Below are 12,904 nucleotides of genomic sequence, written 5' to 3'. Positions count from 1 at the left end.
TTATGAAGGCATTCGATAGAGATACTGCTTATTTTTCCTTTACCATGAGCATCTATTAACTATCTTTGAAAAAGCTTGCAGATGAAAAGAAAATAAGGAAAGAATGTGGTGGTTCAAAGAAGTGCTAAGATTCACGAGAAAAAAATTAGGATATCTGAGCATGTTTAGAGGCAGAGGGAAAGAAGCTGAAAGAAAGAAATTAAAGAAGGTGGAGTAATGGAGGCAACTGAGTAAATAAGATCCTGGAGGAAAATAAGGGAACAGGTCTAGAAAAATAGGAGAGCACCTCTTGCAAAAGACAGATAGCTTTCCAAGAATGGGGAAGAAGAAACAGGTTGAGAAGAGTTAGACAGCAATTCTGAGATGCAAGCACCCTAATGACAGCTGAAAAGGGAGCAAGCTCACAACAGGGAGGTCTTGATCCGTGCAGTCAAGTTAAGGCAGAGTTAAACCATTAAGAGTGATAGAGGCAGGGCTAAAATGTACAGACAGTTTGGAACAGCTGCAATGAGGAATGTGATAAGAATTAACAAGACATAAATGTCTGCCGAGCTGTAAGAGCCTCCTTGAGATGAGAGAATGAATCTGTAATGACAGGTAAAGGATCAAAACATCCCCAAATTATTCCAAAGATATTTTTACAATATGTAAAACGAACACAAAAAATATATATATGAGCCCTAACCGGTTTGGCTCATTGGGTAGAGCGTCAGCCTGCGGACTCAAGGGTCCCAGGTTCGATTCCAGTCAAGGGCATGTACCTTGGCTGCAGGCACATACCCAGTAGGGAGTGTGCAGGAGGCAGCTGCTCGATGTTTCTCTCTCATCGATGTTTCTAACTCTCTATCCCTCTCCCTTCCTCTCTGTAAAAAATCAATAAAATATATTTAAAAAAATATATGAGATCACTGTTGGCTGGACGTGATAATTTGATATAGTATTTTTTAAAAGCAATTTGGCAATACACATCAAGAGCTTTAAAATCCATACCCCTTGATCTAATTCCCTTTCTAGGAATCTATCTAAGGTCGTACTCAGGAACTCGAAGATAGTCATCATCGAAATGAAAAACAGTGCAGCGCAGTGGAAACAGCACAGGCCGTAGCCACTCATATTTGGGTCTGAATCCTGGCTCTGCCCCCTCACATCGGTGTAACTTATGCTTAACCTCTCTGAGCCTCAGTTTCCTCACCTGTAAAACGAAGATGATAATAACTAGGTTTACAAGGTTGTGAGAATTAGAGAGAATGCCCATGATGGTCATAATTTATAGTGATATAACAGCTTCACTGCCCCGTAACTCAGCGGCTAGATAAATCAGTGTAGTCTGGCCATGAAGCATCATACAGCCTCTCAGAGAGGGGCCGCCGAAGCCCCGGCGCCGCTCGTCTATGGAGTTACTTACTCATCATCTGGAGTGAGCTGGACAGGTTCATTAGTAAACTGGGAGTCAAAGTTGTCCAAACCGAATTCCCCAGAAATATTTGGTTTAAAGGGAGGTACCACCTGCTTTTGCTCCATCTAGAAAGACAAATTGGATGACAGTTCAAGCCTGCATTCTTGGAAAAATCCCCCTCTACATTCCTCCTCTGCCCAGAGGTTTCCCAGTCTTATTAAAGTGAGTCCCTAGGTAAGGCGCCACACCACCATTCACAGTGAGGGAAGTAATTTACAAATCTGAGCAGCGGTGCAGGTCTCAATATTACAATCTGTTCCACGTTAGAGAGAGGCTTTAAGTAATTCAGGCTGTGATACACTCGTTTTTCAACATTCTTTCAAGGTAATACAATTTGGCCCAAGATAATGATGAAACCCAACACAGAAAAAAATCACAATTTACATACCATATCCCAGTCAACATTGCGGAAGAACGGGTGTCCCTGAATATCAGCAAATCCTGTTTGAGGATGACAACCCAATCGTTCCTTTGGGTCCTATGGTGGAAAGAAATGTTTCAAAAATGGGTGAATATCAGGCTTTAGAATACATGATCTTTGTGACCTGTGTTTTGTGTCTACTATATGATACCTTTATTTCTGAAATCAGAATGGTCTACCTTTCCTTTCTAGAAGGTACAACACTAGGTTCAAATGAGTATCTGAAGCTTGTGACAAGTAAGATTTCCTCACGGCTTTCTCCAGCTGTCATGAAATTCAAGTGAAGCTGCAACCACCCATGCTAAAGAGAAATGGGAGGAAAACTAGAGCAGCAGAATAATTTAAGCAGCATTCAGCTGTGTCTTTGCCATGGGTTACAGTGACAAGTCAAATTTTGCAAACCCCCAAACTTCACAAGTTTGTTCTTAGCTCAATTTAGAAGCTCTATGCCCAATTACAGCAACAACCTATAATATGTGTACAATAATGATACAACCTTCATCTGACTGAGAAGGGGCCTATAACTTAGCTTATTCATTACTGTGAAATGAAAACATGTTCCCAGCCCCCAGTCCCCCAATAAAAGGCATTTTATTTTGCATATTAACACCTCTGACCTTCACTTTTCACTGTGTTAACGTTTACGTTTCTAGTTTAAAACTTTCCTCATATAAAGCACTCACTCTACATAATAAAAGGTTAATATGCAAATTGTCCCCTTGGGAGTTCGACCGCTCGCATGACATGCACTGACCACCAGGGGGTGGCGCAAAATGAAGGAGGGCCCCGACCAGCAGCCGGCAGCCAGGGGAAGGGAGGCCCTTATTGGCCCTGATTGCCTAGAAACCCTACCCATGCACAAATTTCATGCTCCAGGCCTCTAGTTTAAAATAAGCTTCATTTTCTTATTTTATTAAAAGTCATCATTATCTTATCCATTTATCTTAGAAGGTAAATGCACATTAACCTATAATTTGATTTGATTGCCAATATCATTGTAACACAATCAGAAGTATGTATTTGGTCTTTGTCCCTGGTTGGACCCAAAGTTTCTAAAACCCTTTTAACTTCCTGAGTGACAGGAGTGTCTTTTGTTATTCATAACAAGTCCCTTTCAATAATTCCTGAATTTACCCTGATAGGGTGACTCTTGGTGGGCCTCTAGATAGCTTCAGGATGGGGTCTGATTGCCAGAGGAACCAACCATGCAATTGAAGGGTTGGGACTTTCAGCCCAATTTCCAGGACTACAAATTGAGCTCAATCACCAATGGCCAACGATATAATCAATCATGCTTATGTGAAGACACCTCCATAAAAATCTCTACATCATGGGGGTCACAGAGCTTCTGGCTAGTGAACATGTCTATGTGCCAGGAGGGTGGCACACCCCAACTCCACAGGAACAGAAGCTCCTGTGCGCAGGGCCCTTCTGGACCTCACCTCTTCGTCTGGTTGTTCCTTTGTAATCTTTATAATACACCAGTGATAGTAAGTAAATGTTTTCCTGATTTTCTGTGAGCCATTCTAGCAAATTATTGAAACTAAAGTGTGTGTGGGGGGAGGGAGGGGGACCCCCAATTTTATAGCCAAGTCAGACAGAAGTGGTACCCAATACTTGTGACTGGCCTCTCAAGTGAGGGCAGTCTTGTGGAATTGAGTCCTTACACCTGTGGAGTCTGATGCTAACTCCAGGTAGTTAGTGTCAGAAATGAAGTGAAATATATGACACATAGTTGGTATCTGGAGAGCTGGAGAATTGGTTGTTGGTGTGGGAAAAAACCTATACAGTTGGTGTTATAAATGTTATCAGTAATTACAGTTCAAAATCATAACTTTAGATAGATCCTAAAACTATAGCCTACCATCTACAACAAACAACTGAATGCATTCAGATTTGTTAAGAGCGAAGAAGATTCATTTCTTCTGAATGTTATCTAATCATAGGGTTTTTGACATGGGAATTTGTAGAGAACACGACTGCCCCAAGTGCTCAATAAGTAAAGAGATTCTATGAATATGAATCCAAAGAAAATTGAAAATAAGAGCAGAAAGTATAATTAAGACCATCCCCAAAGATGTAATTTTTCCTTGAGTACACAGTATGTATCATTTACATTGAAAATAACATATGTAATATACAGCTGGGAGTAAATTATCTTGGCAAATGGAAAGGACAGTTCATCTCAGTATCTAATGTCAAATTACTCTTTGGCGAAGAGACAAATTCCAGATGTAACTGAAAAAATTACATCCTCTGACATTTTGGAATTTTACATTGCTTCATCCTCTACTTACCAGTCTCATTTATATAGAGATAAACCACTAAAGATTTTTTTATACAGGATTTATACCTTGTTGAGAAAACTCTTCAGGACACTTGCAGCTTTTACAGACAGAGAACGTGGTATTCGAATTTGTTTTTCCAAAATAACTAGAAAGATAAAATAATGGCATTATATTTAACTTTTACATGGCTTTAATCTTTACATTTTTATTATGAGATATTCAAGGCATTTTAGCAGAAAAAAATAAGACATTACATAGACTGCTTAAACGTCTCTGTGTACTTCCCCACCCCCATTCCTCTCCGTTTTTAATCATTTACATGCCTGTTTTATCTTTGACTACCTTATTGTGCCTTAGTTTCCTCATCTGTAAAACTGGTAAAAATAATACCTGCTTCATAGGTTTGTTATGAGGTGTAAATGAGTTAATATCTGGAAAATGTGTGGCACATATTACTATTTTGGATTTGACTGGACATTGCCAAATTATTCTTCAAAGATGTGTCGATATCACTCCCGCCAGCAGTCTATGAAGAATTCCAGCTGCTCCACATCCTCACCAGCACTAGTATTAACAACACTTTAAATTTTTTGGCAAATGTATGGGGTATGAAAGAGTTGTTCATTAATGTTTTAATGTGCATACCCAACCACTAGTGAGGCTGGACATCTTTCCACATATTCCATGGCCATTTGGATTTGCTATTATATGAAATATTTATTCCTATTGTGAGTCCTTAATTATTAAATGTAGAACTTTATGGCAGTCTTCCCACTTCTTTGGACTGTGTGTTGGGGATCTGTACTTATCTGCTTCTTTCTGTTCTGTTCAACTCTTTGCATTCCCAATTGTGGGGCTTTTATCTTCACCTTTTGATACCTCTTATCTTCTTGGTACTCTACTTTTTCCCATATTGTTCTTGAACTTATGTACTTGGCCTCGGGTTCATGTGAAAAGACTGTCCTCTCTAGCCACAGGATTTCTTCCCCCAATCTCTGTTTGCAATATACAATCTGAAGCAAACTGTTTTTGAGTATGAGACGGTAACTGGCAAATGGAAATGGACACTACAGAGGTAGAAAAGATGTATAAAAGAAGTCAAAGCTTCACACATGAAGGAAGACATTCTCGAGATTATTTTCTCCTTCCTTTTTTTTTTTTAATTTATTTTTAGAGAAAGAGGAAGGGAAAGGGAGAGAGAGAGAAACATCGATGTGAGATCAAAACAACCATCAGCTGCCTCCTACACAGTCCCTACTGGGGATTGAGCCATCAACCCAGGTAATGTGCCCTGTCCGGAACCAAACTGGCAACACTTTAATACACAGGACGACTCCTAACTAAGCCACACTGACCAGGGCTATTTTCCTCTTTCTTACCTTGGAAGAGATAGTCCTCTGTGTTTTGGTCAGGGTTATCAGAGCTCCCAACAATATCAAATGGAGACCTTCCTGCCATCATCTCAAACATTAGTACTCCAAGAGCCCACCAGTCAACACTGAAACCTTCAACAGAGAAATTTTAAATTATCCAATCTGCATTCTTAAACGTCATTAATTTGAGATTCATTTTATTACATAATAAAAAATAAACATGAGAAAGTAAACTCTAGATGCATTATAACCATCATGGTAGGCATAGAGAATTGCAAGCATATTTCACTTATCAACAAGGGGAGGTACCTGAGAGATAACTTTAAAAATAAACTATAAAAAAATAACACATTCAGCTTCTTTTCTTAAATAAATGTGTAATTTCAGACTCATAGCCTGTATCTAATATTTTGTTCTGTTGACATAATTAAATTGCATTTGAGAATAACTTTCCTGGGTCTAAAACTTGATCTTCTGCTAGCTGATTAAAGATTCTTGAAGAACCTCGGAATCAGATTATGAGCAGTGGTCAGAAGTACCCATCCTCCAGCATGAGTGTGGGGGGGGGGGGGGCAGGGGGGAGGTTGAGGGTTAATGGGAGGGATGAGGACACATTTGTAATACCTTAACTAAAAAAAAAAAAAAAGAAGTACCCATCCTCCTTTACATCTGCTGAAACAAGAGGTCCAGAACCAAGGCAGCCATGCTTTCTTAAGATAAAGCACGTCTTAAAGATATCCCAAGAAATCTGAACAATCTTCCAGAGGCTGTTCTGGAGTCATATGGATGACGTTTAAATCCCTACTCTGCCACTTCCCAGTTGTATGACCTTGAGGAGGTTACTTAAACTTTCTATACATTAGTTTCCTCGTCTGTGAAATGGGAATTAACAGTGTTTATGTCGTATGATTGAGAGCATTAACTTAGGTAATATATATAAACTGCTTAGAATAGTGCCTAGTACCCTTTAGTGCTTGTCACTAATAAAATATCATTCAAATGTGTACCCCCAAATACTGTCAAAGTTCCACTGTCTCCAATTTCACAGTTTGGGCTTTAATGTAGATTTTAAGGGGATCAGGATAGCTTATACTATAAGATCAACTTTAAAATACTATAGTATACTATAATGCAATTTGTACCACATCTAACCACCCTTTTAGCACATAGCTAAAAATACCATCTATTAATTTATTACCATAATCTTCTCCTCTTAAAATTTCAGGAGCAATGTAATTTGGAGTACCACAGAAAGTGCTTGTTGTATCTCCTGGCCGTAATCCTTCCTTTTATAAAAAAGAAAAAAAGAGAAACAATAAGACCCAAAATGTTGTTTTAAATTCACCTCTTTTATTTCACCTATAGAAGCTCAGCAACTGTTAAGCTTAAATAAAATATCACTAGCACAGTTGCCTTTCACATTAAAATCATGGATTGAAATAGCTCAAAGAAAATCTGTCCTCATTAGATGTTGATAAAAAATCAGTTCAATTACGATAAAAATTGCATTTAAAATAATTTATATTCAAGTTAAATTTAATAGAAAAAGTTAAATTATATTAGAGTAAAAGGAATTATATTTTATGAAGAAAAGAAGCACTTTAACCTTGCTTCCTAATATAACCACAGCTGGCATTATGATGTTTCTCTCTGGTTGTTCCTAGGGCATAAGTTTTTTTGGTTTTGTACTTTAATAGCTGCAGGATGGAGAAAATTAAGACAAGACCCAGTAATCTGTATAAAAAGAGAAAATACACAATAACAAATGGAGCAATCACCAAGAAATTATAACAAACTCTGTACGTGCCTAACAATACAGCCTCAAAATACAAAGAATAGAAATAGACAAAAGTATTAGCATTTCACAATCCCTGCTATGGACTGAACGCTTGTGTGCCTCCAAATTCATATACTGAAGCCCTAATGTGATAGGGGAAGCGGAGCCTTTGGAAGGTAATTAGGTCATGAGTTTAGAGCCCCCAGGATGGGATTAGTGTCCTTGTAAAAAGGGAAAGACAGCTAGCCCTGCTCCCCACCCCATGGAGGATGCACTCAGAAGACAGCCATCTGTAAATGATGAAGAGTGCTGGCACTTTGACCTTGGACTTCCCAGCCTCCAGAACCATGAGAAACAAGTGCTTGTTTTTGAAGCCACCTTGTTTTGAAGCATCCCAAACTGGTAATACAATCCCTAATCACAACTAGAGGCCTGGTGCACAAAATTTGTGTACTTGTGTGTGTGTGTGTGTGTGTGTGTGTTGGGGGGTGGTCCTCAGCCCGGCCTGCACCCTCTCGCAGTCTGTGAGTCTGGCTTCTGGCTGAGCAGCGCTGTCCCCGTGGGAGCGCACTGACCACCAGGGGACAGCTCCTGCATTGAGCGTCTGCTCCCTGGTGGTCAGTGCACATCATAGCGACCAGTCGTTCTGCTGTCGGGCTGAAACCGGCTCTCCAACATCCCCTGAGGGGTCCCAGATTGCAAGAGGGCACAGGACAGGCTAAGGGACCCCACCAGTGCACGATCGGGGCCAGGGAGGTTGGCCAGCCGGGAGGGACCGCGGGAGGGCTCCAGGGCATGTCTGGCACAGCTTGCTCAGTCCTGATCAGCTGGACCCCACAAGCAAGCTAAACTACCGGTCTGAGTGTCTGTTCCCTCAGGTGGTCAGTGCATGTCATAGCGACTGGTTGACCGGTTAACTGTATGCCCCCTGGTGGTCAGTGCACATCATAGGGAGCAGTTGAGCGGCCTTAGCATATCATTAGCATATTACACTTTGATTGGATGAACAAATGACCAGATGACTGGACACTTTGCATATTAGGTTTTTATTATATAGGATGATAGATTACATGGACAAAAAATTAGTAAGCACAGAAAGATTTGGACAAAAGCTAGAGCTGAAAAAATATATAAATTATGTATATAGAGAATATGTCTACCAATGTTTCTGTGTGGAGAAAGGAAGGAGGGAGAGAGAGTATGTGTGAGACTCCTTGCTTGCAAAATGGAGATTATATATCCTTTTTAAGTACTAGTGAGATACTGATCAAATACTAAGTCATAAAGGAGGTCACGGTTCGATTCCCAGTGACGGCACATGCCCTGGCTGTGGGCTCGATCCCCAGTAGGGGCATGTAGGAGGCAGCTGATCAATGATTCTCTCTCATCACCAATGTTTCTATCTCTCTCTCCCTTCTTCTCTGAGATCAATAAAAATATATTTAAAAAACAAGCAATAAGGTTTTCTTAAATGAAATCAACAAGATAGTTAAATATACAATTAAGCATCTGCTTCTTTTACTTTAGAAGCATGTAATTCCCTATGTAATTACAGACTCCTTAACGTTAATGACTACAAAAAAATTCAACTGAATGTATGTACCTAGAATGTAACCATTTCCCAATGTTAAATTATATGGTAAAAATTCCAAAAGAAAAAAAAAATGGGGGGGGGGGGGCTGTACATTGAAAAATCAAGCCTTCTTCACATTCCTGTCCGACACATCTTGCTCCAGCTCCCTAGAGGCAACCACTGTTATGAGGTTCTTGATGTGTCCCTAAGATATTTTAGACATAGTGTGTGTATTTTTCTTTAAATTTTACTCTATAAGCTATAACACTTCTATAAACATCTGGAAGAAATATTTAGTAATATGTTGTGACTCTAAAGATTATTTTGTGCCGAAACCGGTTTGGCTCAGTGGATAGAGCGTCGGCCTGCGGACTGAAAGGTCCCAGGTTCGATTCCGGTCAAGGGCATGTACCTGGGTTGCGGGCATATCCCCAGTAGGAGATGTGCAAGAGGCAGCTGATCGATGTTTCTCTCTCATCGATGTTTCTAACTCTCTATCTCTCTCCCTTCCTCTCTGTAAAAAATCAATAAAAAAATATATTAAAAAAAAAAAAAAGATTATTTTGTGATTCCTCATAGGGATATATAAGCTATTCTGTACATGAAGAAATATGACTGTGACTTAAGTTGTTTGGTACTATTAGCAATGACTTGACATATCGTTTAGTAATAAATGACATTCACTTTCAGGGCAAAAGTCAGAGGCAAGGGATGCAGTCTGTTAACCTGTAACAGAGCTATGCTAAATCATGCACTTGTTGACTAAATTATCTAAACGTAGGCCCATCAGCTAAATTATCTACAGCGTAACAGAGATGTTACTATTAAAATTCCCCTGCAGATAAATCCTATTTAATAAAAGACTAATATGCAAATCAACCAAATGGCGGAACGACCAGTTGCTATGCAGGAGCTGCCCCCTGGTGGTCAGTGCATTCCCAAAGGGGGAGTGCAGCTCAACCAGAAGCGGGGCTCATTGCTGGCAAGCGCAGTGGCAGTGGTGGGAGCCTCTCCCACCTCCGCAGCAGCGATAAGGATGTCCGACTGACAGCAGGCCTAAGCTGTCAGTTGGACATCCCCTGAAGGCTCCCAGACCACGAGAGGGTGCAGGCTGGGCTAAGGGGGGACCCTGCCTCCCCGCCAAGTGCATGATTTCATGTACTGGGCCTCTAGTAAATAAATCATAAAATAGTCAAAGTTTTTCAGTCCATAAAAATCAATGTTCACAAAATATTTCAAACATAAGCCTGAAGATATTAATTCAAGTTTTTATATGCCTCTAGTCATCACTATTCTAAGCACTCTTTATATAAAAGCATCTAGTGAGAAAGTGAAGAGATTGATTAAATTAATTAAACCTAAAGGAAGTATTTCTGTAGAAACTACATAACATTTTTTTAGTGTTTTAGATTTCCCAAGGAATTGTTACAAGGAAAAGAAATTCATCCAATATTTGCAAGAGGTCTGATTTTAGGAAAGTTTAAATACTGACTCTAAGTCATAAAATAAGAATATTCTATTTCCTGGGGATTCATTTCACATTTTGTGGAAAAAGACTGAAACTTTAAGCAAAACAGTGTTACAAAAAGAATAAAACACCAAGAAATGAAGGACATGTCCTGAAAATGAACTGCACTTTATGTCAGATATTTAAAATTTAAATATAAAAAGAGATAAATTTCCTAGGAAAATTTTAAATGCATTATTGAGAATTACAATTAAATGGCAAAAACTGGAAGTTGATATGCAAGTAGTTGTGTTAACATTGAGGGACTGTAGATAATTTTTATCTTCAAAATTTTAATAATATCACAACTTTCAAAAAAAGGTTACAGAGCATATGTAGAATTTAACTCATTATTGGACATATAACACAGAAAATATGGAATTCTGTAAATGGTTAGAAAAAAAGTACAGGGTAGGGCAAAAGTAAGTTTACAGTTGTTCATACGGAAAATAATAAATAAAAGAGTAAACTGTGTTCTACATATTCACAACTGTAAACCGACTTTTGCCCCACCCTGTATACTTGTTTTTGTGCTACAATTCCAAAAAGTATCCTAAACAAAGTAGTAATCATTTCTCCATCTTTAAGTATGAAGTTATTTTACCAAAACAATCTTAGCAGCATCTGAGAGCTTTCGAATAACTAGAATTTTCCCTCACCTTACACATGCCGTAGTCAGTGAGTTTAATGTGTCCTTCTGAGTCCAGCAATACATTGTCCAATTTCAAATCTCTATAAATTATCCCTCGTTCATGAAGGTAATTTAATGCTAGACTGATTTCTGCAGAGTAAAATCTAAAATAAAATGAAAAAACGAGTTTGATTCAAGTTTTAAAACTGTAAATTTCTTTTTTTTTTTTATTGCTTAAAGTATTACAAAGGGTATTACATATTGTAAATTTCTAGAGGAAGGTATTTAAGTCATACTCCTGTCTGCAAATTAAAACATCAAAATCATGTTAAAAGATTTTTCCCCCCTGTGTTTTTAGGAACAATGCCAAACACAAATTAAAGTACCACTTTAAAACACCTTAACCCAAAACGTAATTATAAAAGATCCAGTATAAATCAAACTCATTAAGTTATCAATTTGAAAGTCTCAAACAGGGGTTGTTAATCTAAATGGACCTCAGGCAGTCCATGCTCCCACAACTGGGGTAAAGTGTAAGTACCTGTGCACACGTATGCACATCTTCTTCAGAGTTGTCATCACTTCTCTAAAGGACCAGTGACCTCACAAAATGCTAAGACCCACTGATTCGTGTAGAATAGAAAGAACACTAAAAGCCTATCACTGAAAACATAAAATCCATACCAAAATGCCTAGAGCCCTGACCGGTTTGGCTCAGTGGATAGAGCGTCGGCCTGCGGACTGAAGGGTCCCAGGTTTGATTCCAGTCAAGGCCATGTACCTTGGTTGCAGGCACATCCCCAGTAGGGGGTGTGCAGGAGGCAGCTGACCGGTGTTTCTCTCTCATCGATGATTCTAACTCTCTATCCCTCTCCCTTCCTCTCTGTAAAATATCAATAAAATATATTTTTTTAAAAATGCCTAGAAAAGGAATTGAAAGAAATTATTCTGCAACCATAATATTTAATATTAAAGAAAGAAGTTTTAAAACTGTCACCAACTCATTACTGATAACCAGAACTTTTGACCTGACTAATGAAAATGAAATACCAAGCTGGTTTATGGCTGCTTAGATGAAGAGCATCACTATCTTGTTTGGAGATACGAAATATATACCTTCTAGCTACTTCATTCTATGAATAAGGAACTTGAGCCTTTAGTCTGTACTTTGGTTCTAGAAATGCAAACATGGTAAAAAAAAAAAAAAATGGAACTTTACTACAATAAACTGGACTACTTTCCCCATGTCCCACTGAACAAATCAGAAATAAATACTGGGTATGTATTCACAAAATAAAATATCATCCATGGCTTTGTTACTGAAGGGCCACCATTTGATAAAGCCTAAATAAACAATAAACATACAGTAAATAAAAGAAAGAGCAGTCTGGCCCTCAGGTTAGTTGATATAATTTATAGCTTCTTATAAAATTGAAGGATATCTCTTTTTGACAAGAAATAAAAATTAATGAACTAGTAAGATTTTCACCAAATAAATTATTTTTTTTAAAAAATCTCTAACCTTTGTTACCAACGTGTACAAACTTACAGGCTTCATTTTTTTAAATTATTCTTATGAAACACAAGAGAGTGAGAATTACTGCTAATTATAAGTAAAAATCAAACCATGGCACTGAACTAAACTTCTTATCCAAGGCCATGATCCTTCCCCACCTAACTCTTCCAATATAGAAACAATTTATAATCTTGTATAGTAATATTAAAGAAAGGGCACTAAATAGATAACATTTAATGCTCTTTGCTCTTATTCATCAACATGTATGGAATCACAGGAAAAAAGCCAATATCAGACCAATTCAAAAATTATAAGAATAGTCAGGCATGTATAATAGCTTAAGAGAGGAACTGTTTTATTAC

The 12,904-nt window shown here is 38.4% G+C and overlaps 1 protein-coding gene across 3 annotated transcripts in view; it reads right to left on the bottom strand.

Annotated features, from left to right (window-relative positions):
* Positions 1 to 12,904, bottom strand: part of PRKCI (protein kinase C iota) — a 75,784-nt gene that overhangs the window by 5,534 nt on the left and 57,346 nt on the right. For 2 of the 3 annotated variants that reach the window (XM_059687011.1, XM_059687010.1), the window contains 6 exons: positions 11,055 to 11,190; positions 6,737 to 6,824; positions 5,545 to 5,670; positions 4,231 to 4,310; positions 1,845 to 1,934; positions 1,406 to 1,521 (listed from right to left, as the gene is read on the bottom strand). In XM_059687011.1, the coding sequence (XP_059542994.1) occupies positions 1,406 to 1,521; positions 1,845 to 1,934; positions 4,231 to 4,310; positions 5,545 to 5,670; positions 6,737 to 6,824; positions 11,055 to 11,190 (636 nt within the window). The remainder of the gene's footprint in view (positions 1 to 1,405; positions 1,522 to 1,844; positions 1,935 to 4,230; positions 4,311 to 5,544; positions 5,671 to 6,736; positions 6,825 to 11,054; positions 11,191 to 12,904) is intronic. The other variant, XM_059687012.1, reaches the window with a different exon arrangement.

The sequence above is a fragment of the Myotis daubentonii genome, chromosome 3, assembly GCF_963259705.1.
Source record: "Myotis daubentonii chromosome 3, mMyoDau2.1, whole genome shotgun sequence".
Lineage (NCBI taxonomy): Eukaryota > Metazoa > Chordata > Mammalia > Chiroptera > Vespertilionidae > Myotis > Myotis daubentonii.
Note: the sequence above shows the minus strand (reverse complement) of the source record. Positions and strands in the feature narration are given on the sequence as shown.